The sequence below is a fragment of the Vanellus vanellus genome, assembly GCF_965231255.1.
Source record: "Vanellus vanellus genome assembly, chromosome: 14".
NCBI lineage: Eukaryota > Metazoa > Chordata > Aves > Charadriiformes > Charadriidae > Vanellus > Vanellus vanellus.
This window is the reverse complement of record NC_138919.1, coordinates 3,600,273-3,627,408: the sequence shown is the minus strand read 5'-3', so window position 1 is coordinate 3,627,408 and position 27,136 is coordinate 3,600,273. Positions and strand designations below refer to the sequence as shown.

General features: G+C 50.1%; 1 protein-coding gene across 1 annotated transcript; it reads right to left on the bottom strand.

The window, feature by feature from the left end:
- Window positions 1-63: 63 nt before the first annotated feature.
- On the bottom strand, window positions 64-21,219 carry RHBDF1 (rhomboid 5 homolog 1). Its single transcript, XM_082490866.1, has 18 exons — window positions 21,082-21,219; window positions 19,112-19,242; window positions 16,218-16,322; window positions 13,159-13,372; window positions 11,152-11,358; window positions 10,327-10,449; window positions 10,004-10,164; window positions 7,549-7,800; window positions 6,815-6,926; window positions 5,826-5,900; window positions 5,066-5,227; window positions 4,857-4,957; window positions 4,325-4,388; window positions 3,774-3,868; window positions 2,732-2,807; window positions 2,128-2,228; window positions 1,699-1,852; window positions 64-879 (listed from the first exon to the last, which is right to left on the bottom strand). The coding sequence occupies exons 1-18, from the start codon at window positions 21,199-21,201 to the stop codon at window positions 460-462; spliced, it is 2,673 nt and encodes an 890-aa protein (XP_082346992.1). The 5' UTR covers window positions 21,202-21,219; the 3' UTR covers window positions 64-459.
- Window positions 21,220-27,136: the final 5,917 nt, after the last annotated feature.

The following is a 27,136-nucleotide window of genomic DNA, read 5'->3' as shown; positions in this document are numbered from 1 at the left end:
CTTGTTTCCAGCTGCAAATCTGCGTCTGACTGTTTTGGGTGCTAGAAAAGGGTTGATTATACTGATCTGTGAAACAGCACAGGTAAGATAAAGTAACAAACATAGCCACAGACTATGCAGAACAATTAACAGTAGCTAAAACGCTACCTTACCATTTAATCACCACCTTAGCAGTAGTAAACAACTCTGGTTAAAAATGTAGTATTGAAACTAGCGTAATAAAAATAATGGCAGCAGAAAAGGTTCAATACAATTGAACAAGGCACAAATGTTCCGTTTTCAGAGTCTTCTGAGATAAGGCAAAACATGCCTGCCAAGTGCTAAGGAGACAGTTTAAATTAACCATGGGCAAGGTTAGAAGTGTCATTGGATTAGAGGCTTTTGTCCACATGGAACTGGCACAGCAAACGCAAAGACCGTCCATCTCCAGTGCCTGCTCGAGAAGCCAGTCTTTGCCTTTCAGTGGAGCTGTGCATCCAGGTCGTATTTCTCGCAGAATTTGTCTGTGAATGGTATACAAGTGAGGAACTCACACCACTCACACTTGATGGGGTAAAAATAGAACAGAATCACAAGTCCTGAGAAGAGTGCAATGAAGATGAGCTGGAAAACTATAATTTGGCATCGCTTCCTATATAAATCAAACTTCCCAAAGCTAATGTAGGGCAGGAAGGCAAAGGAGAGGAAGAAACCACTGATAAATCCTGAAATGTGAGCAAAATTATCGATCCAAGGCAGGAGGCCAAAGGCAAAAAGAAAGAGCACCACAGCCAGCAGCTTGAAGAAAGCCCTCCACGGGCGCGCCAGGATTTGCCAACTCTGGAAGAGCTCCACAAAGAGACAGGCCAGAATCCCAAACTGGGATCCTGCAGGGCCAACCTGCAGAAGAAGAGCATCACAGGTAACATCAGGCACATCCCATCTGCCTGGCTTCTGCAGTCAGTTCCAGGCATTACAGTTATTATCATTCAACTCCTTGTTCAGTGTTTGTTGTGAAAGAGATGCCACAAGCCTGCAACTTCATCCTTATAATGGGGTTCAAGGAGTAATGGGGCCTGGTTTGATTTCAGATCAAGGTAGGTGGTGTGAGGCCAGCAATCACTAGAACAGACTTTGTATTTAAGGAGGGCAGATCTGGTTTAAGTCACCAGAGGGGAGAAGCCCTTTGAAGGCAGTCTCCTAGCTCCCCCCACCCACCATGCACTTTTCCTTATCGAAGGAAGATAATCTTCCAGGTCCTGTTACATAGTCTTCTGAAGTGAAGCTGGATAGTCACATCAGACTTCTCCAGCTGCGATATGTGGACAGGGACAGTTCTGGACAGTAACAGGGAAAGGCAAGCTCTGCTCTTTGCCCCTCACATGTGAAGGGTCTCTGGCACCAGCTACAGCTTTCAATTCCCAGCCCGCTGGTGGGGGCCTCTCTTATCCTGTGGTTGAACAAACCCCCCATTCATTACAAGGCAGCCGCCTTACTGCAGCCAGACCGTGCCAGTCACTTGGAAAGCCCAGGGTACCCTGGGGGGATGTTACTGCTCAGCTGGGCGGTGCCAGTTTCTAGCTACAAATCTGCACAAGGCACATGCTGCAGGGACAAGCCCAGCTCTGGTGTCTCTGCCTCTGCCAGAGCAGCACAGGCATATAGAGAAGGCTTGTGTTCAGGACAAGTTACCAGGACCCTAATCTGCAGGAGACCCACCTCTGCTCTGTAGGGAAGAAATATTGCACTGGCAAGGTTCCCAGTGATGCCACTGAGCAGGTAGATGATAGAGATGCGATGCCATCCTGCCAGCTTCTCTAGGTCCCGCAGGATCGTCATTTGGAAACAGACTGAAACCAGACAGTGCAGGATCCTGCCAAGTTCAGAGTACAGGAGCTGAAGCAGCAACCACTGAAGTCACCCCTGTGTTTGTGTTCTTTGCCGAGCGTTGCTGGAGAGCTCCTGGTCTGGCCTCACCCATGCCTCTAATATCCCTCCCAGCAAACGCAGCACGGTAAACCTCAGCAGGGACAACAGCTCAGCACTCCTGTCCCCCCCAGGGAAGGGACTGCCACAACAAGCCTCATAGCAATCCCAGGGTTCAGGGTTCCCCCGCCCAGACAGTGGAAGTTTTACACCTATGCTTACCCAGCATGGAGGAAAAGTGAGAGCCAGAGGCGGTAGAACTGGTCAGGGACTTCTGGATTTAGGAAAGGGAGGAGTCCACAGACATCATCCATGCAGTGCACCTAGGGCAGAAGTGGGGTTGTAAGGTGCACCAGCCAGCACGGCCCCTTACCAAGGCCAGGGCAGAGACTGCAGTGAGCTCTGAAAGAGGGGCTCTTCTCCCTCTTCTCCACTCCATCAAGTCCCAGCCCTTGTCTCCAACACCGTTACACATGACCCTACCCATTCCCTGTGGCAGCTTTATGCCCTCATTCTTTACCCCAGCTCACACACAACTGAGACATCCGTGTTTGCTCACCAATGGAGCAAGAAGATTGCATTCACCCGCTGCTTCCATTGTGGTCCTTTCACAGCTGCCAGCCCAAGTCCTAAACTGGTCTCCAAAGAGGGACAGATGCAGCTCTGCCACCACAGTCTATATCAGCAGCTTTCCCCAGGCTCAGGGTGGGACAGGATACAGGATTCCCATCTACACTGCACCACTGTCACCCCCAGATCTTGCCAAGCTGCTAAGGAGAACAGGAGGCAGAAGGGCAGCCATACAACCCCCCAACTCCGCACTTACCTGAGAGCAGAGTGTTGCCTCCTCGTGGAAATAGCCCCGCATAAATTCACAGTATTCCCGGGAGGTTATTTCACACCTGGAGGAGGCACAAGTAATCAAAACGAGGAACAAGTTGCATGTGGAAGGCTACAATGGACCATCCCGTGCCTTCCCAGATCACCCACTCCCCCTTGTCTCATTCCAAGTCTGCCTATGAGAACTGATGCCTTCTGCTGCCCCTGATGTGCTGCAACGTCTCTGCAACAGATGCACTAATGCACTTCCATTTGAGCCCAGCGCCACTCTCCATACACCCCCCTGGCTTCACTCCCACAGGCAAGCCCAAGTCACCTCCACAGACTTAACACCCTGCATACAAGGGTTCCAAAACAAGTGCTAAAACTGAGCTATTTATAGCTGAGAAAGAACCACCAGAGCTTGGGAAAGCTGTGTCTCTGGTGCTGGGGGAGTCTTGTGCCTCCGTAGCTGACAATGGAAAGCATGGGGCTAAGCCAAGAACGTCCTGGTCGTGACTTTAAGGGACTGAGAAACTCCTTGGGGCAGCATTGATTTTTCTCCACAGCAGGGAAAGCCAGCACTGGGTAACTCCTCAAGCTGAGGAGCAACATGAAGATCAGCGTCTTCCTCCTTGGCAAACCCAGAACAGGTCCTTTCCTGACATCTTGACAACTTAGGGACTCCAGGTGGGGGCAAAGGTAGCCTGTCAGGACCAAGCTGGCCATTCCCAAGGAAAAGTGCAGAACTCCCGAGCAGAAGTACTTAATGCTTAGTGATCTGAGTCCCTCCAAACTGCAGGACCAGTTGAGTGAGATGATACCCTGCCACACCAAAGACTCAGGCTGGCTGTTATCTACTGCTCATCCCAGAGTCCTGCTCCATCTGGGAAACCTGTCATGGCTCCCCATCCAACTCCCCGTCCGAGCAGGGCTCTGGGCTGCATGTGGGAAGGACAAGGACAAATGGCTGTCTCTACAACCTGAAAAGGCTCTCCAGTGTCTAACCCTAACACCCAGCCCCTCTCCATACAGGTAAAATTCATTACCTTCCTTTGGTCCCAATGCAGCAGGGCCGGCCTGTAATCACGCAGTCCATGTGAAGGTGGTTGGTGTAATTCCCAGCGCTGTTTTTTGTGCAGATCTGGAAAACGACAACAGGCTGCAGTCAAGACAGCCATGGCTTTGTTTGCTGTCCAGGTAAAGTCAAAACAGCCCCTTGGGAAGAAGCCAGTCCCACAGACACGGCCTCCCAAGGCCTCCCTCTGACAGCAGGATGGTGCCTGACACCCGATCTGCCTGAGCCTCGATCAACACCTCCTCTCTGTCAAAGGACGAAAACAGCCCCAAGGCTGAGTCAGTCTCCATCACCCTGTTACCCAGGGCTTTAGTTAGCACAGGGGAACTTTTGTTGCTGGAGGGCTTTGAGCCATGGCTAGACAGAGCCATGGATCCCTTCATCTGTTGTTTGTGACAACAAGCAGGAGGCTGCACCAGAGACCCCCCCCATTCCACCAACACAGCTGTGGCTCTGCACAGCGGGATGCAAATGCCATATTCCAGCTGCCCATACGGGCTCTGTGCCACCGGCGATGCTCACCGGCCACTTGGTGATGTCATCTGGCCACTCATGCGGCTCCATTGAGGCTGGCTGCTCACACACCCTGTAGCAACAGAAAGCAGAGATTAGCCTGAGAAATAACTTTCCCCAGCACGAGGCAGGATCCCCCTGGGAGCTACCACACTGTCCCTGCCCCCACGCTGCAGTTCCACAGCTCCCCTCTGTCCCTGGCGAGAGGTTACATCAGATCAGCCAAGGCTGTGCTGATCAAAGCCGCAGGTGAGGAGGGGGAGAGGGATTAGGAAGGCATCCGCACCTCACAACAGGCCACTGTGCAGGTGGGCAACTGACAACAACAGAGACTAGGGGTGAGCAGAAATATGATCACGTTCTGCCTCCCTCACAGCTGTTGGGGCAGGTAGGGACAACACTGCCCCCATGTCCCTTGTTCTCCAGAGCAGCTGCTGTCCCATCCAGCAATCAACTGGCCTGGGACTCCATGCCTCTCTGACTCTACTGTCACAGCACCCCTGTCCCCCCTAGGATGGTGGCTGCGCTAGGCAGGACCTACCTGGGGTCCTGATGGCAGACAGACCCAAACTGCCTCTTGCTTCCTGCCAGCATTGGTGTGCTGGGGTGATGGGGCCACTTCACCCACACAGCCAGCGTGGACTGCAGGAGAGAGGAGAGGTGTCACCATGAAGCCCAGGGTGGGAGAAGCATCAACAGAAGTGGCCCTGAGCCTGCAGGGACAGCACGAAAAGGAGCCACCACACTCACTGAGCACTCCTCCTCCGAGGTCTGCACACAGCCCGATTTGTCATTCCGCACACAGCAAGCCGAGTGCTTCTCCTTCTCCCGCTTGGCGCTGATGAAGCTGTGCACTTGCTGGTCCTGCCTCATGCACGGTGAGAACTTGGCCCCTAGGTGGATCAGGGCCTCCTGGCAGAGATGGAAACACTCAGCTCAGCCAAGTGGCAGGCGATGATTGTCTGGGTCAGAGCAGGTGGGGGAACTGCAAGGGATACCCCTATCAAGACTCAAGGGACCAGGGACAAGTCCTGCACAATGAAGCCCAATGCACATCAGGCATACTCTCAATATTTGCTTTCAAGAAGGCAAACCCAGAACAAAAGTTTAGGAATTTCCTTGCCCATCGCCCCAGGAAGGCCAGCGCTGTGGCTGGGAAACTTTCAGACACGACAGCCTTTCCCAGGGGGAATGACATCAGGAAAGCTGTCACACACCATACAACTCCTGCATTTTCTCTAGCCCCACGCTTGGCTTCGTAGGAACAGGGTGCAAAGCAGGAGTGCCAAGGCCCATCCCAGCCTCCAGGTAGCCCACTCTGCAGGGTGGTTGGGGCCAGGAGCACCACTGCACCCTGCCAGTGATGGCAGAGCCCCATGGGAAGTCCAACCAATGGCAGCTGCTAGCACCAAGCTCCAAGCAGCGGAGGGCCCCAGCCCCTGGGGTGGCACAGCTGCAGTACGCAGTCTCCCATCAGCCCACCCACAATCCCACCCACAATGGCACTCACTGAGCTGGGGCCAATCCAGAAGTTTTCCTGCTGAACGTATTTGACATTTTCATAAACCCCTCTGTTTCGCAAGACCTGCAAGGAGAGAAAGCAAGAGCCTCATGAGCGCCTGCCCACAGGGTGAGCAGGGAAAGCAGCAGAGGCTGGCAGAAACAGCACCCACGATGAACATAAATCCCCCCAGTCAATGACTGGGCACACAGTTCTCTCAAACTGGTCTTTTGCAGGTTCACAGGTAAAACCCCATCAAGGCACGGGCACCTGCATCTTAAGATTTCATTTTAAATGTCTATCTCTAGCTACCTCAACTTTCAAGAAATTCCAGGGCCTGGAGACCTGGGACTGTCTGGAGAGACTGCAAAAAGCTTCACATAGCTCAGAAGCATAAGCAGCACCTACTGGCAGCATAGGCTCAGGTGCTGGTGACAGTGCTCTGAAAGCTGTCAGACATGTAGATGAGAAGCTCCACAGGGCATCCCCTGCATGGAGCAAGGATATGGCTGTATACTTATGCACCCCAGAGACCTCTTAACAACACGTGGGAAGGCTACAAACAGCTTTTAAGATCAGGTCTCAAAGTCAGACAGGTCAGTTTTAGTCCTGGCAGAAGGAAAATCTTGCAGCTGTTGTAAAAACTTAACTCAGGTTTGAAATATTTCCCTGCCATGAACATCCTTCTGGTCTCCACCAGGAGGGGAACAAGTTGTTTGAAAGGGCTCCCAGCATAGACACTAGAGCCTGCAAAGACCCCAGTGTGCTTTGTCCCAGATATAATTTGATGTCAAGAGCAATGTGGCTGCAGGAGGGAGAGCAGGGAGCGCAGGGGCTCATGGAGATGCTGCAGGCAGCCCCCCAGTGCTGGACACCCAGTGGCCAGCCATCAAAGCCCACAGGCAAGTAGCCAATATGCTGAAGACTACAACACAAGAGCCACCAGCTGAAGGCTGAGACACAATCACACTCCAGACAAGTCAGGGGGATTTACTTACTGAATCAACAGTTTCATGTTGTGAGAACCCCACAGGGGCAATGCCATAGATGCACACAGCAAGGATGGTGATGAGCGAATGCACAAAAGTGACCCAGTAAGTGAAGAAAGGTCTGGATGGAGGGAAAGGGAAAACATCAGAGGCCGAAACCCAGGCATATTACATCTATTCATAGAACACAGGTGAAAAGCTGCTGTTTTCCCCAGAGACCTCAGCAGAATCTGGGGTACAGGGCCAGGACCACCTGGGGATGCAATGGGCAATGACCTGAGGTCTTGCTGGCAGACAGACCCCGTTTTCTCTGACCCCCCCATTACACTGGGGAAGCCACCCTTTCCCAAGAAAACATCCATGAGAACACATAAGCCTGATGTCAAAGTGTGCTGTGTGTCTGAAATAATGACTTGAGGGGAACGATCAGAGGCAGGGATACCTCAGCCTTCCTGTTCATCACAGGACAGTGGTGGTGGGGCAGAGATCTGCAGTCCCTCCAGGTAGCAGAGATACAGACACCCAAAGCAATGTGACAAGCAGGGTGAGCTCCCAGTGCACAGTGATGCTAACATGCTGCTGTCTGTTGCAGCTTGCACTGTACTTCAGGGATACAGATTAGGGGGTCTTAGCAGCAGGTTTCACCCAACTACCCCAAGGCAGTGACCTGAGTCACCAAGGCGCAACAGCAATCACTCCCTTGCTAGTTTTGTTGGGACCCCTTCTATGACTGCAGCTCTCACCTGTGATCATCCATGTCCTCAATCTGCCGCTTGACATAGCTGTCGATGCGCTTGCGGTATGTACGGTTTGTCAGCTTCCCCACCATTCCCAGGCCATACGGCCTTTTCTCCTTGGCAAAGAGCTTCCTCACAGGGACAGCGATGCGCTGGCCACGCTTCTGTGGGCTGACACTCACCACCTCCTGCCGTAAGCGGACCTTGGGCTGTGCCAGGGCCCCATCCTTTTGCTTCCTCCAGCCTCGCTCCAGTGGGCTGAAATAAAAAGTGGCACAACAATGGGGACCAGCCCTTCCCTGGTCTTTGGTGGCAGCAGACCTTCTATCTGTCACACCACAGCTGGGCTGAGCAGCAGCTGATGGAAGACATGGTGCCCTGAACTGGAAGCTGTATTTCAAAGTGTTACACAGAGCCAGTTGATGAAAGCGCACGACTACATGCAGAAGGCAGCACAAGGCATCTATGCCAAACTAAGCCCCACTGATGAGGAGCTCTCAAGGCTTTAAAGAAGTGTTTCAGCAACAGGCTAAAATGGGGAGGCTGCAGCCAGGCACATCTGCAGCCTCATTTCCTCCTCTACTTCACTCCTCTTACTCTGCTCTCTGCTATGAAATGGAAGTGTAGTTTAGCCCAGGAGTGGAAATCCCCACCCTTAAAGCACTTTACTGTGGTTAGACTGCCAAGTCAAACCCCCATGCCCACCAAATCAGACAGAGGAGGACAGCAGGAATCCAAGCAGCTTCCCAGACCAAGCAAGTGACACTGTCACATGCTGTGCCAGTTACCTCTCACGATCTGTCTGCCGTTGCTCCCTTTATTTGCACTGATGCATGCATATTTCAGGAGGAAGACAAAACCAGGCTTCGCCAACACAATAAAAATCCCAAGCATCGCTGTCTAAAGGAGGGCTTTTTTACCAAAATAGGGAATGCAATGACATTGCACAAGCTACTGGTGAACAGCACCTGCTTTGTAAGTCTCCATCATATTCAGATGGTTTTTTTATTTCTTTGCTCCTACACAGCAGTCTGGAGGTCAGGTCTGCAGCATTCAGACCCTGACCAAACAAAACCTACCTACTGTTTCAGCCTTGCTCACTGCCTAGCAGTGTAGTAGGCACGTCCCCGGCGTGCGCTCTAGGCTAGTTTACCTCCCCTGGCTTCCTAAATGACCCCTCCACACAAAGACAACAGTGTCAGAAGCGGGGCAGAAAAAACAGCTGACAAACTTTCTTCTGAAAGATCATCAGAGCATCTTGGAGAGATCATGACAGCTCTGAAGTACAGACAAGCAACAGGATGAGAGAGAATCTAAACCTCTTTAGCCAAATACATTGCTGTGAAGCTTCAGCTATTTTCAATATTGCACCTTGCAGAAGATGCATTTTTATAAAGCTGAAAGTCCCAACTTCCCCTTGGGAAGTCCTTCTCCAACAGAAAGTGCAGATTTCACTGCAGCCTGCTCTTGCCCCAAGAGTTCAAGTGGTTTCTGTGTTATGGACATGCAGTTTGCCAATACTTCCAGTGCTGAGCTCTCAGCCTATGCCAAAATAAACACCTGGCCACCTAAAAGGACATCCGACTATGATTCTGATAACAGTTCTCTGAAGCGTGCAAGAAATGTATTTTCCTCAATAAAGAAAACTATTTAAGGAGATCCAAATGGAGCCAAGAAGACTGAGACCATCTCAGAGGAGTGACAAACTCCCACCATTTGCTGTTTTCACTTATGTTAAGAGCGAGTCAAGTTCTTGGAAACACTTGAAGGGAAAGCGCCGACACAGCAAGATGGGCCGTGAGCAGCAGAACCACAACAAGGACCTCCCTGTCTGCTCCATGTTCACACCCAGCAGAGCTCTCTGGTGGGGTGAGCTGCCAGCTAATCTAGAACTGACTCGGAAACGACACAGAGCAATTACGCAGTACCAGTTACTCAGGTGGAAAAAATCTAGGCATACAGTACTGTACCACCCACATATTTGTAGGGCTCTCAGCATCAGTGCCACACCTTTCTCTCGTTTCAAGTGAGGAATGTAGCCCAGCTTGACACTCAGCAATGCTTCACACCGCTCCTTGGAGCGGGACAACAGTTCCTGGTGACTGGGGCAATGGCAACAGGCTTCTTGTCTTTGCTACATTCATTCTCCATAGCTGAAGGCTGGGCCCCCAGCATCCTCACAGCTGATTTTGTTTCCTCAAGGCACAGTCTCCAAAACACATCACATGAGGCTGGATGTTTCTGGAGAGACTGCAGAGGTGGCCTCAGAGTCACCCTTCACATACATGGGTAGCTGGTACAGGAGGTCTTAAGCTACGTTTAAAGAAAAACCCATCACTGTGCTGCTCTTTGAGCTCTGCACCAAGCACCCCGATCCTGGCTTCCTCCATGTGGGAGGTCCTGCTCTGAATGGGTTGACCGCTCTACGTTAGGCTTTGGCAGCTTCCAGGAAGATACTCACAGTAGCAAGTGGCTTCTTTCAAGCTCATTTTTGTCCAAGGCACCTCCTGTGAGATCTGTCTGATCCAGAGGTTTCACCTCAGCTTCTTTGATTGCAGCTTCTGATGGTGACTCGAACACTTCATCTGGATAAGTAGAGAGCTCCTCATGAAGGACTCCTTCCTGGGCAGAGAAACAGAAGTTCCATTAGAAGAAGCCATCACCACATTTGAGACACCAGCCATGGCAGAAAGCAGTGCTGCCCTCTGCAACACACAGTCCTGCCTGACCTAGAGTCTTGCACTGCCTCTGGGGCCAGTACCACGCCAGAGCCCTGCCCCTCACCCGAGCAAAGAAAGAAGTGTCAAGCTCATCTGGAAAATCCACTGTGTCCTCCTCCAGAAAACTTGCTGGGGTGAAGCTGCGCCGCTGAGCTCTCCTCAGGGTGCTGTCCTTCACAGAGCGTCCCTGTAACCGGAGAAAGTGGCATCAAGTCACCGACAGAAACCTGAACCCCAGGCACAGGCAGGGCTGCCCCAGTCAGCGCACAGGCAGCCCAAGTGCTGAGCTGGTTCACACTTGCGTGTGGAGCACAGCAGGCCTGATGATGTGTGACACCTTCCTGGTGAGACCCACAAATGTTACCCCACTTCTTAATCCACAGTGCCCATCTCCCATGCAGGTGAGGCTTGCAACATGCTCCTCTGCCATGTATTGTACAGTGTCTCTGACCAAACCGCAGTGATGGGTGGTACTGGACACAGCAAAAAGGTCACTGGGCCCAGGAAAGCAGATACATGGCAGGATGAAGAGACTTGCATAGTAAGAGCCTCAGGTACTTCTGCTCTTCCATGACTGTTGACCAGGTGCAGAGAGGCCACCCAGAGGTCCAGGACCTGTTGGACTTCTCCGAGGCTGCTGGCATCAAAGCCCTCAGGCCAACAAAGGGAAAGCAAGACCTGTACCAAAACCTAGCCATCATCCCTGCTTCTTGCAAATCCTGCCTCCTAGACACATGGCTGAAATAGAACAGGAGATGGCTTGGCTTCTTCCCCTCCACCACTGCCCTCCCCAGCTTCTCTGCTCAGCAGCTCCTTCCCTCTCACCCTTCTCGCAGGGCAGAGCCCCATCCTGCTGCCAGACAGGTCCCTGCCCTCCCACAGACAGTACCTTCACCAAAGCTGCAGCTGCTCGGAAACTCATTTTTGCAACAGACTCCCGTTTCCGCCGTCGTGGGAGGCGATTGAACCCTGAGCGCGAGCTGGTGAAGGAGCAGAGCGATGTGGCGCCTGGCGTGATCGGTGTGTGTGGGATGCTGCAGCCATCGTTGTCGTCAGCCATCCGGAAAGCTCGGCCACGGGCCAGGGGGTCTATGATCTATGGAGAGAAGCAGACCATCAGTCCATTTACCCCTGAACTCTTCTTTACCAAGTTCTCCTCCCTCCAGGCAAACATCTTGAGACCATGACAGTGGCCTCGCTCCTGGGACTGACCAAGAACCAGGCTGGACAGACCAACAAACAATTCCACAATAGGAAGATATGGAATAACATGTTGCAAGCTAAGCCCTAGTTGTAAGCCTCAAACCTAAGTCCTTGAACCTCTCCCCTTGCCTCTTTTTCTTTTCCCTGTGTTTTTTTTCCTTTTTCTTTTGTTGGGATTAACTATTTTCACCCAGAATGTTCCTGATGTTCACAGGAGACTCCAAACCTCCTTCAGCCCCTCCTAAGCTCTTGGTTTCATTCATCTCATGTGCCAGTGAGCTCTACATTCAGACAATGTGCTGTCAGAACAGGAGTTTGTGAAATCCCTGAAAACAGCCACGCTCTTTCTCCAGCTAGTTTCCTTTCTGACGCTGGACAGTCTATGACTTAAACAGTATCCTGTTGAAGCTTAACTGTATATTTACATCTGCTTCCATTAATTAAGTTATAACAGCTGGAAAAAGCAGGCAAGCTTCCAGGAGCTGCAAGCCCTTCTTTGGGACTCTCCAGACCAAAGCTCTCACTTCTTCCAAACACACGAATCAACCTAATGAAAATATTGCCTTCAGCTACAAACCTTGCCTCTGTCCTTACATCATCACAGCTGTGATTTCCATAAGACTTCTATGCTTTATCCTAATGTTTTACAAGCTTTTTTTACTCCACAGTTGCACACTCAACAGGAAGCTTTACGGGCTTACACCTACTGATACCATGTTCTGATTTAATGTAGCCCGCACAGAGCCCAACAATATTTCTGAGCCTTCCATGACCAAAGACTAACTGCAAGACACTATAGCTAGTAAGAAAACAGGCAAGAGCACAACAAGGTGAAACCTGATTGAAAGATGCACAATATTCTCCTCTGCTTGAGTGATGCAGCCAGGCTTCAGGCCACAGACTAACCTGCTTTGGAAGGAATTTCTTTCCCCACTTGCCCAGATTGCAGTCGTGCTCACTAATGCACAGGAATCAACCACATTGGTTAATGTCGCTGAATGGAGCAAAGGGAAGAGCTGGGATATTGTGGGTTAGTTCTGAAGTGCTGGTAACTGGATGTGCTTGACTGGGTCTTGTCCCCTGGGGGCACACTTGAAGGTAGCAAGTAGGGAGCTACCAAATGCCCTTTGCAGGCACTCAAAACCATTTCTGAGGACCTCTGAGCAGAGCTGTAGTACTGCTGATGCAAGAGACACTTTTCAAAGTCCTAAAACATAATCAGGTTTCTATGAGGACAGTAGCTGTGCTACTGCCTGCATTCTGCTTGGGACAAGGATCCACTAGGCAACTGTCCTGAGTGGTACCAGGCCTGTTACTCTATATTTGGGTCCAGGATACTGGCCACCCTGTGTACAACAGAATTTTGCCCTTGCAAAATGGCAGGAAAAAAAGCCCAAACTGAGAGCTCTTGGACTTGCTGCACACATCTAATCACCACCACAGTCACAACATGACAAACACAGCTCTAAGCCTATCACTGAAACAGCTGAGGGATCTCAGCCAACGAGACTGAAGAGAGGCTGCCGAAGGAGGGAGTCTGCCAAACTACATCTGAGACTTGAGAAGTGTCTGAGCATGGAGCCCAGACATGTTCAGGCAGAACTAAGCCCACAGATAGGTCACAGCTGCCAAAGTGGTAAAGACCCTGTGCAGGAAACTCACACTGGCCTTGACTCTGTCCCAGGTTACTCACCTTCTGCATGCCCAGCTGGCAGGGTCCAACATAGAGTGGAGGAGGAGTCTCTGTGCTTGTTAGAGAAATATTGTCCTGACTGGGCAAGTCCATTTCCCGGATGACCTGAGGTTTCAGCTTGCCATACCGCAGGCTGCAGTGGCGGAGGCTCTTTCTCTGCCATTTCTGAGTAGCGTCGCTGTCTTTGCTCACCCCAAACCAGTCCGCTGTGCCTCTGAAAGATGCCAGCAAAGAAGCATTATGTTTGCTTGGACTATGCACGTGAAAAGGCAAAATCCCTGGTCATCACGTCCAGCCCACCCCAATTCAGAGACAGGCAGAACTCTTCCCCATGAGCATCTTGCTGCCTGTCCTCAGCTGGTTTTAGCAACCTGGCAGATGCTAGCCAGAAATTTCAATTATCAACAGCATTCTGTCTCTTAAGACAGAATAAAAATGACGGGAGAGATTCACTATGTGTAAAGGACAGTTTGTTCTGGGTTTTTCTAAAGAGATGGAACAGAAATTCAGAAAAGAACTTGGTGAAAGGTGGTTGGTTTTTTTCCTTTAAAAAACATCTCTTGAAAACACTTACCATCTTCAGGCCAGCTCTAGGTCCCCATTGTGGGACTGTATTGTTTCGTGGCTCTGTAGCTTCTCCCAAGGGCCACCAGAATTCACTGTTCTCTCCCAGCCTCCCCTGACACTCCCAAGACATCCCTAAATTCTCCATCTCGTGCTGCAGATTTCTATCCTCCTCAAAGGTAACATTAATGGCAAAAGTTTGCTGTGGTCCTCTCTCTGCTAAGGCAGACACAAACAGTCCTAAGCTGCTGGTTGCAGAAATAGGAGCACAAGGTTGCAACCACAAGGCAGGTTTGCTGCCAAGTGGCTGCTGTCATGGAAGAGCAGTGAATCAGGAGCAAAATCCCAAGGAAGGCAGAAAGGGATCAGGGTAAGTCAGACTAACAACCTACTTCAAATACTGCAGGACAGCTGGTACCCTAAACCTACAAAAACCATCACAGCCCTGCCAAGCCTTTCCCACTGTGCTTAATCCTTCTTCAGAAGATGACAAGCTGTGTCAGCCTACAGTTGTCTGGCCCAGGTGTCAAAATCTGAAAGTCCTTTCAAGCCAAACCCAAAACCTCAGAGCCCCTGCTCAGGGGCAGGATTTCCAGCTGCTGAGAAGCAAGACCTCACAGATCACAAAGGGAGTATTTAAACATACACTGGAGTAAAGGCTGGGTTAAATCTCAAATTAGGTCACACAGGGGAACCGAGTAATCACATTGGAGTCAGGAAAGTAGTCCTGTGTTTTGCACCCTACCAAGCAAAAATACCATCGACCAACAGGTGAAAGTGCCCTGCCACCATGTAAAAAATTGTGAATTTGAAACCCACAGCCTTTCCAGCTAAAACCTCCAGATGCAAACCACCATGAACTGCCCTCAGCCTTCCCCGTTCTCCCAATGACCCAGAACAGACCCTTCAGCAGATGTGAGGTCACATGGGCCATTGCTAGATCTCACCTGACCTCACTGACTCAAATGCCTCCAAATGACTCCAGCAAGTCAACAGGGGCCAGACCTCAGAGACAGAGCTACCTGCATGTCTCGGAGCACTGCTCTGCTCCCACAGACCAACATCTTGTCAGAGCAATCTTTGTCTCCATTCAGAGCAGACAGGCTTAGGGTCAGCACCTGGCCTGACAGACACAAACCAAGCCTAAGCATAGAGGTAATGCTCTGGTTGTGCAGATGCACAGGCACAACGCATGCCACAAAACAGTCTTACAACTCAGAGAGCTTTTCACAGACTGCTGTAACCAATATTTCCACACCAAGGTGACCTTGGGTGACAAGCCTGTACATAGAGCCACTCCTCAAAGGGAGAGGACTGAGGGTTGTTTGTGCCCATATGAGCCTGCTGATGAACAGTCCATTGTGCCAACAGCAGTGCCTCAGAGCCCCTCTGAAACTGTGCTCCTGCTAGCCTGGAAGGACAAGCACCACCACAGCTGTTTTGCACTGTGAGGACCACTCCTGAACTGCCCGAGACCACTGCTGGGCAGATCCCACTCTCTGATCATAGCCAAGATAGTCCAGGAGAGCTGACTACAGAGTTTAGGGTATCTGGAGCACCCTGGGAAGATGCTGAATGCCCCTCTCCAGCTGGGGAGCCCTATCACATCCTACAGACTCCCTGCAATGAACCAACATCAGAGGTCAGCTCTTCCTCTTCTATCATGTTGAGCTAACCAACCCTGAAAGCCCAAGACCAAATGCAAGTAGTCGCCAAAGGTGGACACACTGCCAGAACAGCATCTGGCCAAACATAGCAGTGAGGAAGGTAGGGCAGGAATGGACTCCTGGGCCTTAAGTCCAGTCCCTGCCATGCAGAAAGACACATTGTCTGCCTGATTTAAAAGTTTACTGAGCTCCAGTTTCAGAGTGGTGGTCGATGGGCCATTGTGCCCTGGACTCCCGGAGTAGCTCACCTCCTTGGTGCTAAGCAAACGAAGACCTCCACCTCAAAAAGAAGACAGTCACATTTGGATTAGAAAAAGCCATTATGTGAACAGGAAAAGAGTGGATGCTCTATTCCATTCACCAGCTTCTGAGCCCCGTTTGGACGAACACGACTAGCATCTGTTCGGTGCTGCTTCCTCTCCTTCTTTTTCTGCCCAAGGATGGTTTGGGGCCAACATATGCATACGTCAGATGTTGCAGATGCTAGCAAAGGCAGGCTGCACTATGGCTGCCCTGGGGAGATATTCCAGCTACGGTGAACACCAGGAGGTTGACAGCTTGTTAGGAAAGGCAGGAGGGAGTGAGGCTGGCAGGTGGACAGCTTGTTAGTCCATGCTACTTATTGACAGCTGCCTACATATTTAGTAGGAGTGACAATTGGGTTTTGTTAGAAGCACACATGAACTTTCTCACTCCCACATGTTTGTAGGCCTCCTGGCCAGCCCTGGGAAGGCAACGTGGTCCCAGCAACAGCCAAAATCTGTGCAGTTCGCAACAGCCCTTGCACACACATGCAGGGGTGAGTTTCACACTCAGTGCTACCAGTACCTGAAAAACGATCGGGGCAGGGACTGCCGCTTTCTCAAGGAACTCCTGCCCACCCGGTGCCCGTGAACGGGCAGGGTCTGACTCCTTTGAAACCGTACCTGTCTGCTGCAAAGAAAAGAGAGCTGAAGGGAAAGAGCCTGCAGGGCTGTGGAGGGGAGCAGCAACCTGCATCCAACAACTCCCTGTCTCCTTCCATAGCCCAATTGGCAGCAGTTGTGCCGCACTGCACATGACAGCGGCCTCCAGCTGAGGGCACGACCTAAGAGAAAGAACCAAACTCAAGGCACGCAACACCATCTTTGAACCCAGGAGGCTGCTGAATCCTTTTGGTGCATCTGCACCTCTGACATAGGTCTCCCATTGCTCTTGAAGATACCGGGGATACTGCAATCCCCCTCAACCCCCAGACTTCTGCAATCTGCCACCTTGTGCCCAGACACCCAGCTACAGATCCTACTGGCTGGCTTTAGACACCAAAGTGTGAAACCATGGAGGTGGCAGCAGGCCAAGATATGATCTGCTTAGATACAAGTGTCTGACACCACTGTCAGTGCCCTGGGCCCATTCTGGTTGACACTAGCAGGATCTTGCCTGGTGCACAGGTCTATCTGTGCCACATCTGCTGCCTTGCATGGACATCTTGGACACCCTGGGAGACTGCAAGCGGTGTTAGATGCCTATTCTCAGGCACATGAATCATTCCCATGTTCTGGACCATGCAGGCTTGACCTTAGGCTCACACTTTATCTGTATCCTCCAAGCCCCAGGGAACAGGATGGTGTGGGGTCCTGCTGCCGAAACAGTTTCACATTATGTGCATCCTGGGGGCTGTGTCAAGCAGAGAACCTAGCAATCAGCCTCCCTGTACTCACAAAACAAATCCCCAAAACACCTTTATGGATGCATGGTCTGCAATTTTCCATTGCATCCCTAGCGCTGCCAAACAGAACACAGGTTTTTAGGCATTTCATTCATACTTTTCAGTTCCCCGTCCTTCTTTCTGATCCACTTATTCTATGCTTTTATTGCGAGTGCTATGTCATCTGTGCATCTCCTGCATTTTTGCCCCTTGGAAAGTCCTTCCCACTGCCACACCTGCCCACACCCCACAGTGCTCTGTAGAAGTCACCCACAAGCTGCGAGTCCTCCAGCAGGAAAAGACTTCGCCACACCACCCCCCAGCTGCACAACAGCCTGCATGAGACAATTCAGCACTGCAAAATAGCACTGAAGCCCTCATACATACTCTGAGCAGGAGACTCCCAGGACTTCCAAAACCATTTGTGCACCTCTGGGCCACTCCCTGTGGGACTGCATGTACTCCCAAGGTACAAAATGGCTACACAGACCATTAAGCATAGGCAGAGATGCAGCCACCAACCTGAACTCCAGCACTTCCATTATAGCCTGGGCAGGCAAGAGAAAGACATGTCATAGGGTCTGTTGGTGCAACAGCCACATACGCCTGCCCACCACCCCAACGCTAGGCAGGACATTAGCATCTTCCTCAGTGTGCAGGAGCTTCACCACCACTGTCCAGCACTCCTTCCTTGCACACTGTAGCTCCATATGCCTTGTCTGTCTTATAGCGTAGTAGCACCGGGGGCAAATTTATTTCCCTGGCATCAAAGGGGTTCACAGTTCCTCAGCCTCTCCATGCAAGCTGCATGTTGTGAGGGCCTCTGGGGAAGAAGGTTAACCTGGCCCTCACGCACACTGCTTCTTGTCAGGGCCTCTGCAGCGCCCTCCCAGTATATCCCCTCATCCTTGACATGCTCTTGCTTTAATGGTCCTGGCAAGGACTGGGACAAGGGTAGGAAGGTGAGGGAAGAGGCAGTCTAGGTGTGTAAGGACAGCCTCAGGTAGGCCCAGAAACTGTCTACAGCCCTGAAAAGAGCAGACTCTGCTTCATGGCTTAGCTCTCCCAACCTTGCAAGAAGCAGGATTACAGAGAGCTGCTGTGGGAGAGCTTCACCACCAAGGCAGCTGGGGAACGTCTGAGGCAAAGGGAAACAGTGCGTAGGAGGTCAGTCTTTCCCATAGCTGGAAAGTTGCTCCTTTGTGAGTGGGCGAAGCCTGGCTGGCTGAAAGTGCCCCTGACCTGTGGAGCTCCAAGGATGCTCCTGGGATCCAGGCAGGTCTGACATACTGCCAGGGATACAAGCCAGGCATCTCAGGAGAGCAGCTGGGAGAACCACTCCCTTTGGACAAACTGGGATAAGCCTTTGCCATGGGGAGGGAAGGAGCATCCAGCTGTGTGGCCGTGTCCGAGAGACCCCTGGGTCATGGGGACAAATAACCCTCTGTGCAGGCATGGGGGACAGGACTGGAGCAGCCTCTTCCTACTCTCCATCAGCCCCAGCAGCCATCTCAAGGACCTGTCAATGAGCTAGTGCTATGAGCCAAGCTCCTGAGAGCCCTGGACTGCTCAGGATGGGCTTCTGCCTCCCCCCACAATCATATGCTCTCTGATACCACACCAAAGCAAGCCCAGCACATCACATCATACAGTCTCAGCTAAACATCAGGGCATGAGGCATTCTGTTACTCAGAAACAGCCAGCTCCCTGGGGCACAGGGGCAGTCAAAATTTGTCTCTAAGTGGCAAGAACCATTCATTGTCCTGATGATCACAATCTTCCTCCCAGGACTTGTCTTCTCACTTACTAAAGACAAGGTATATAGCACCAGTGGGCTTATATATTGCTGACTTATCTGCACCCACCCTCTTCTACAACCTCATGATAGATAAGGGAGACAACCTAACCCTGCTGTGACAGCATGCCACTTGTTTGCCAGGCAATGGGACAAGCAGAGGACCAAAACTCCACAAATAAAGGATGGCAATGGACAGCAGAATCCACTAAAGCAGGCTCCATGAACTCAGTGTCTCACCTCTTGATAGTTTGGGTAATTGAGGTCTGTCGTTGTAGCACCGGTCTCCTCACTTCATTAGGCAGGGAGGGCACACGGGTGTTGTCAGCAGGCATGCTCACGCTTCGCAGAAAGGTCTGACGTCTCATTGGCTGCAAAGAAAAGCAGGAGGGGAGTCAGTGTTCTCAGACTGATGCTCTACAAGGCCAGTCAGGTAGTCAAGTTGTGAAACATTTAGTCAGCAATTCAAGTCAGCCGCCCAACACCCCAACCACAAGCTGGGTGCATGCAGTTGGGCAGAAAAATCAGGCGAACAATGGCTCTGCAGAACAAAACAGTCAGCATTAAGGATGCAGCATCCACATGTTGTGGTAGGTCTCAGCTGTTCTGACTGTTCTCAGCTCATACAGCTGCCTCCGCAGGGCTGCTCTGGATTAATTTTTCATCAGCTTGGCAAAGACACTACCCCCCATTTGTAAAATGCAGGCTGAGCAGGCTGTCCCTCTGGCAAGTGAAGCTCTGATCAACGGTTTCCCTGGTCAGACACTGTCTCTGCCTCAAGGCTACTTGCTACTCCAGCCCCTTTAGCCCAGAAAGCTAATAACTTCCACTAATCTTAACATTTTTGTTATGTTTTATGTGAAAACAATGCACAGATACCCAGGTTATAAGCCAAAGGAGCCCTTTATGCACTCTTATCCTGACAGCCTGTGCAGACCAAACCTACAGAGAACATCACCTCCACCAACTTCCATCATGAGTACAGAGTGTCTCTTCAGAAAGTGCCCAGCTGGATTTAAAGATTTCAGGTAAAAGAGCCATCAAAGCCTTAAATAAGTGATTCAGAAGGTTTCAACCTGCACCATTAAAAACCTGCATTCCACTTCTAATCCCTGCACACTGAATCCTGCTCACTTTCCTTCCACGGGAAGGCCAGGACCAAGATTTATCTGCCAGAAGCTGTCACATAACTGAAGTGCATTTTAGTCCCTGGATCAAGGAAAGGCAAAGAGGCCAGTCGTTGCTATTCCAAGCACAACATAAGTTCCCTTTTAAGACAAGCTTATCCTCAACTCCCCTCCATGGGAAGCTGCATAACCCTCCATTGCTTTGATGGCTAAACTGTTCTTTCGTAAAAGCAACGGAATCCAGGCACTGCATCCCACCCATGGGGCTGGGCAGTAAGAACCCTTTGGCTCTGCCTTTGGTGCAGGTAGTCTCTGGTCCTGCAGTAAGGTCTCACAAGCAGCCAGCAATCATCCTACCCAGATCTCACCTGTACATAGAGTTTCTGCCAACTTGTAGCAGAAATTCCTGTTACCTTTCCTATTCCCAGCACAAATACAGATGTTTTACTCTCATACTTTGCAGAGTTCCTATTAACCTATCACCCCATCTCTAATTCACCACTCCTCAATGTTATTTCTTATATTTATTTCTCATCACACATGATTTTCTTCTGTTCCTCGTGCTGGAAACAGCTTTGTGCTGCCAGTAACTGTTCTTTCTCTGCTGTTACTGATGAAAGCCTGTCATTATCTTGGCTATTCATAAGTCAGATTCATCCCCTGCTCATTTCAGCACGAGCTCCAGCACTTCCAGGACCTCATGTTTGTCTAGGAGTCCTTCGCTCCTCCAGTCCCCTTAAGAAATGCTTGTTTGAATATATATACCTCACTCCCATATCCCCCAGCCAGGACACTTTTCACAGTCCTCACATCCAAACAGTCATGTCCACTGATCTGAGCACATCAGCAATCCGCCCCCATCCCTCCCACATCCCCTTCAAGGGGGAGTTAATTACTGATCATATGTTTACCCAATGGCTCTGCCCCTTCTCATGTGGCCTCGGGACCTGGCATTACACACTGCCTTTCTCTCAGCCAGGACTGCCAGAGACCATGGGCACAGGCATGCTCTCAGTGCAGTGGGGCTCAGCAGTCCCCATCCACGGCTCCGCAGACCCTCCCCACTGCCCCCAGCCTCTGTACCTGCACAGGCTGGGGCTCTTCTGGCACCGACACAGGCACCGGCACCGGGATGTCCAGTTTTAACCATGGTGGCTTCTTCCGCTGTAAACTGCTCGTGCTGTCGTGTCGCACCTCCGACATCGTCCCACGTTTGACCTCAGGCCTAGGAGAGGGGAGAAATTACAGTCAGGAGAGGGCCAGGCTCATCCATGACACAGTGCACGTCAGAGTGCCCTCCTCCAAGTTGTGATTGACGGGACCCAAGCCCTACATTGGATGACTTCCCAAGCTCCTTGTGAGGGTTCAGGCATCACAGCTTGTGTCCGCACTGGTCAGCCAGGACCAGACACTCAGAGGACACGGCATGTTTCTAAGGCCTGCAGGACCTCGAGCCTGGTGCCAGAGACCGCAGTCACAAGTTTGAGAGTCACCTCCCACTACAATTTGCTGAGACTACTGAGAGATCCAGATTCCTTAAGAGCCAGTTGTGAATTAAATCTTAATGAGATCTGGATCCAGTCCAACCAGCTAAGGAACTGCAGTACCAAAAGCCACTGACCTCCCTCTAAAAACAGTTTCTGACTCACACAGGCACCCTTGCCCACCCAGAGCCAAGCACCACACTTTCCTACCTAACTACTACTTCACAATTAGCAAGCGGCCATTTCTCATTGCTGGTTCTAATCTCCTTTAAATGTAGTCATTTTCTAGAAACATGACATAGTGCACAGAGTGATACAAGTATAGCATGAACATTAGAGAACTGGCATTAATCCTGAACTAAGAGTGGTTTTCATACATAAATAATAATGATATGGTATTTAAATAAAAACTTCTGTGTTAACAAAACACCAAAGTAACCAGAGTCACTCACTGTCATCTTGCCCACTCTACTGTACTGCAACTTTCTCCCGTTTAGTTTGCACACAGTGGGACAGGGACCGTGCGACTGTCTCAGGCTGGCAGAGCACCTACCTTACTGTGCACACTCAGAGAAACAACTAAGAAAATAGATTTCATTGGAGGGAGATCAGCTCAGAAAGCTCCACAGGTACCTTCCAACCAAAGTTATCCTACAAGCCCATGTTTCTTCCTCACCTAGCACACGTGCAACCGCAAGCTAGCGGTGGGAAGCATACATGCTGAATAGCACAACAGATCCAATTCCCTCCCAGCTCCCTCCTTGCATTGTTCCAGGCCACAGATCCCATAGGGGACAAAAAGAAAAAATAAAATCAAGACTCCCAGCCTCTTCCCCCACTATAGTGGACAGATGGAATAAGCATCCAGTTAACTTAGCAGGCATACGATTTGAAAGGGAGTTGGAGAAAAGCCTTCTGTTTGGATTAAAACTCAGTGCTCGTACAATGTTACCACAGTCAATTTCTTTTAAATGCACAATGAGTTTAATATTCAAGGATTCTCCCTTGAGTGGCCAAGCCTTAGGACAGGACCAGAGTAAGAGGGACCTCCATCATTGGGGACATTTGGCACTCAACTAAAGAAAGCCCAGAGCAGCCTGAATTATCCCCGCCTTGCACAGCAGCTGAGCCAGACAACCTGCAAAGGTCCCTCCCAACCTAAATTAGGCACTGGTTCTCCGAAACATGTGCTGCCTTTCATGGCATTTCCACCATATTCCCACAGCTCACTGCAGCTGCTCTGGGAAGGGAGTTGCACAAACAGTGAAGCTTACCATTGCAAAAGATACAGGGCAGGAGGGGGGAAATAGGTCAACAAAAGGGAGTGGGGGATGATCCGGATCGGGTTAGGAGAAGAGAATCTCATCTAAAAGGAGCTGAAGACCAGCTGCTGGCTCAGTCGCATAAGCTGGGCTGGCTGCCAGGAGCGCCACGCTCAGCTGAGCCGGAACGACAGAAAGGGAGGACTCAGCTGTAGGTGGATGGAGGTTGGGTTTCAGCAAATACTACAGGCCCTCAAAAGTCTGGGAATTCACGATCTAGCCTGTACAGACATGCCCTTCATACATGCACCATGGTCCTGTGTGCACAGACGCAGTGCTGCGCATTAGGGGAACACAATTCCTTCCTTCCCTCCACCCCTAGCCGCAGGGGTGACTAAACGCATCTGTTCTAACTTCCTATGAGATGAGAATAGCAAGAGTATTAGGGGAACTCCCGCCTACTTTTGGTAAGGGTAAATCCACTATTAGAGCGCTTTCAGTCTTGCACATAAAATAGGCAAACTTGTCTTCATGGTGAGGTCGGAAAGCAAAGCAGATTTCTCATACCTGAAAAACACCCTCAGTGCAATGCCAAGAGCTCCAGCATTTACCCTATGAGGGTCACAAACACCAGGTCTTTCTGAGATGCTGTAATCAGAGACGAGCCAAGCGGGACAGAGCCACCACTCCAGTGGGACCAAACACAACCTATTTCAAACATAGGCCCCTTATGACACAACTCAAGAGTCTCCTCCTCTGAACTAGCAACTCTTCATCTTCCAGCATCTTTTCAATGAGCAGACATCACTCAACTTCCTTCCTGTCCACTTACAGAGCTGCCTCTGTGAACAGATGCTTTGGGTATAGAGAATACAAATGTATAAGAGTTGCAGCTGTACCAAACGGTGAGTCCAAGCTAGGAAGACAGTGAATGAATCGCTCCTGTATTGCCCAAGAGCTCCTGCAACACCACGGCACTCTCTGAAAGACTTTCTGACGAAATCTGCTTTCAGCCCCCTTCCTAAATTGCCACAGACAGGGATGTCCACTTATCCAGCACGCTAGCATCATTGTGACCCATTCTGACTAGAGCATAGGGACCTCCAGCAGTGTGCACACACACCACATGCAAAAAAAGAGGACAGAGCACGCACATGGGGTAAAGCCCATGGCCTTCGATTATCCCCAAAGTTAACTCAACTTTGTACTTTACACAAAAAAAAAAAGATGTCTAGATGAGATTCACAGAGCTGACAGAGGCAATGAACTGCTTTGCCCAAACTTCAGCAGTTAAAGAGTTCTTTAAAGCCTTCTTGAGGAGGCTGGGGACCCTATTTCAACATCTCCCTTTGCCTGACAGGTTTGAACCTACATCTGGCACCCTCTTTTGAGGCCACAGCAATCAGAAATCAAGATCTTTAAAAGCAGAGAATGCATGAATGCTCTATTAAAAAAAATAAGGGCAAGTATTACAGAAAGCAGTATCTTGCCTCAGAAGGATATTAAACAATAAGTAAAGCGTGTATACGTTATCTCCCTTGTTCTTGTAAAAATAGCAAAACATAAAAATGCACATACTATAATGGGGTAAGCACACGCAATGTTTAAAAACCTGGTGAGTTTCAAGCATGACCACAAACAGTACTTGACTCCGGAGCAAATTCTTCTCCCAGTTTGACCTTTTTTACTTACTAAAACATCCGTTTCCCAATAAAAGAGGGCAGTGAAGGTGGAGCTGTTCAGCATTGCCAACTACACGTGTGCACTTGGAGTGGCTAAGAACAAACCTTACAAACACACGAGATGAAACTTGCGGCTCTTGCCCTAGCAGGGCCTGATTCCCAGCACACTGTGAACACACAGCCACAGCACAGGTCAGCCAACTGCCTCTGACCCAGGGCACAAGAGAGACGGGGGTATGGACACAAGAGGCATGTCTCCAGGAGGTTACCGGTGAGACTGAATGTGGACCCATCTGTATATACATAGACATATAGACTAGCTGTATAGAGACATATAGCTGTGTACGTAGATGCACAGCTGAACATAGTCTTTGCAAGGCAGGTAATACCCGTTATTACACCTGGTCCTCACACAAGGTGCTGCAGCCACTAATTTCTGCCCCAGCACTGCACTAAAAGCACATGCTGAGTTTCACACTAACCCCTTGATTATTTTTAGGGGTTAGTGTTTCAGGATACGGTGCCCACGTATTTAATCAGGCCAATGGGCTTTATTTCTAAGTTGACTGCATTGACGCATATTTCATTTGAATGGTCCCATTAACCTCAGTCCCAATTTCTCCGTACTGTCCTAACAAGCGTTTTCAAGAGGTCACTGACAGCAGCCAGATAGGAAGATGCACAGCACAGCCATGCAAGATCAGGCCAAGCGTCCTTCTAAAGTCAGTATCTCATTTCCAACAGAGGTGCCTGGCAATGCACACAGAGTACAGGATCACTCGACAGTCATATCTCCCCGGACAGAGTCACGGCATGTGCTATGAATAACTCGGAGGCTTCTTGCGCCAGAGATGTCTTTGCACTTAATGGTTCTGTATCCATCCAATGATTTTTCTTCCAGAATTTATCCAACCCATTTTTTAATCCAAGCAAACTTTTAGTATTCATAACTGCACATGACAAAGAGCTCCACAGCCGAAACACGTGCTGTGTGACAAGCCATCTTCTTCAGTTTGTCTCTAAACCTGCCATTTCTGGGTTCGCTTGATGCCCCATAGTTCTTTGGCTAGAGAAGTGAACAGCTTTTCCCTGTCCTCTTTCTCCATGCCAATCCTGATTCTACAGATCTCTTCCATGCCCTTCCTATCATCCTCCCTTCCCACAAACACAGTGGGATCTACGTCCAGCTGCTCAGTCCTTGGACAAGAGAAACCTCTCACCTGTGCTTGTGGTTTGCAGCATATCTCAAAGTCCAGAAAATGCTCCACCAACCTAAACATCAGCTAGATATCTTCATCCTGGGTAGGGGGAATTGTTCATGCTTTCAAAGCTTTTGTGAATTGTCACTGAGGCTTGAAATTCAACTTTTGTAAACCGTCAGGATAGCAACTCCAACAAGTGGCATCAAGAGAGAAGTCTCCACTATTACCAAAACCACATAGGAGCCATTGGAGAGGTGGGCAAGGAGACTGTCTGAAGTGACTGGGAAAGGGTGGAATGGCCCAGTACCCACCCAGACTTCTCCCAGTCCTGGTGTCACCACCTGCACTGCTCAGTCAGCTCTGAAGCTGTCCCCTCAGCAACACAAAACTGAGGAATCCAGAAATACAAACTCTTCAGCACACAGGCTGAACGCAAGGCATTTACAAATCTAGCTTCTTCTAACTGATCAGCTGCATGTAGAACTGTGGTAGCAGCACAAAAATGATTAATAGAGTCCATTACAATTAAAATAAACAAACGAAAGAAAAAAATTCTATATTGCAGATACTCTGGGAAAGTCATCTTCAAAAGCTCCATGCCAAAGCAAGGTCACAGTACCAGAATGAAAGCCAAATCCACTCTGCTGTGGGTCAGGCTAAGAAAGCATTAAATTCCAAAGTTGGCACATGATCAAGAAAAGCTGCTTAGTGAAATCCACCGACCCAAACAGAGAAGGAAAAGCCTTGTACAGAAGCCTGAGCATGCTCCTAGAACTGACAGGCATCTCAAATACATTCAGAGATTTGCACAGTCATTTCAAAGACGGACCATCATTCCATTTTAAAAGACAACTGAAGATACTCCCATGCTCATTTTTTTTCTTCCAAATTTCCTTTTACCAGCATTCCCATTTAAAATAAAGCCATTTCTTTCCCCCAAAACATTCCAAATGGAAAAAAACACCACCACAAAACAAAACAACTTCATTCAAGCCTACCACACAAACACGCATCACCTGCTTTTTGCAACAACACTGCTCCTCTTCAGCAAAGCATGTGCATGTTCTTACAGACACCCCCAGGAGGTAACAGACACCAGGGCTATTCCACTGCAATCTGACCACCAGGTCCCACAGACAGCCTCTAGCTGGTTTTCTCCATTTTTCAAACCCCCACCACTGCAACAGCTGTATTTGCAGTGCCTGTCAATGCAGAGCCCCAGGCAAGCCCTGTGTACCTGAAGGGATCTGCCCATGCAGCTATCCAGGTTGAGGCACACCGGCAAGCATCCGGGTGGACAGAAACCGGGATCCCAAATGTGTTCTCCAGACAGAGCCAGCCAAGGGAGACAGCGGGCTGCTGGCTGCGTCTCTCTCTCCAGGAAGATTTCTGCTGGAACAGCAGGGAAAAGGCAGGAAGTCCAAGGAGAAGAGGAGCAGTGGGGTTTCAGTCTCGTGGCTGCCAATAAAACCATCTAGCATGGATCAGACCCAACAAGTTACAAATAA

Bases quoted from the DNA above. Each gene is read 5' to 3' on its own strand.
- RHBDF1 (XM_082490866.1), bottom strand. From the start codon at position 21,201: ATGTCGGAGGTGCGACACGACAGCACGAGCAGTTTACAGCGGAAGAAG. The intron at 4,958-5,065 runs GTGAGTGTGGTG...TCTCTCCTGCAG, and splicing joins CCTCGGAGGAGGAGTGCTCA to TCCACGCTGGCTGTGTGGGT. The intron at 1,853-2,127 runs GTAAGCATAGGT...TGAACTTGGCAG, and splicing joins TCACTTTTCCTCCATGCTGG to GATCCTGCACTGTCTGGTTT.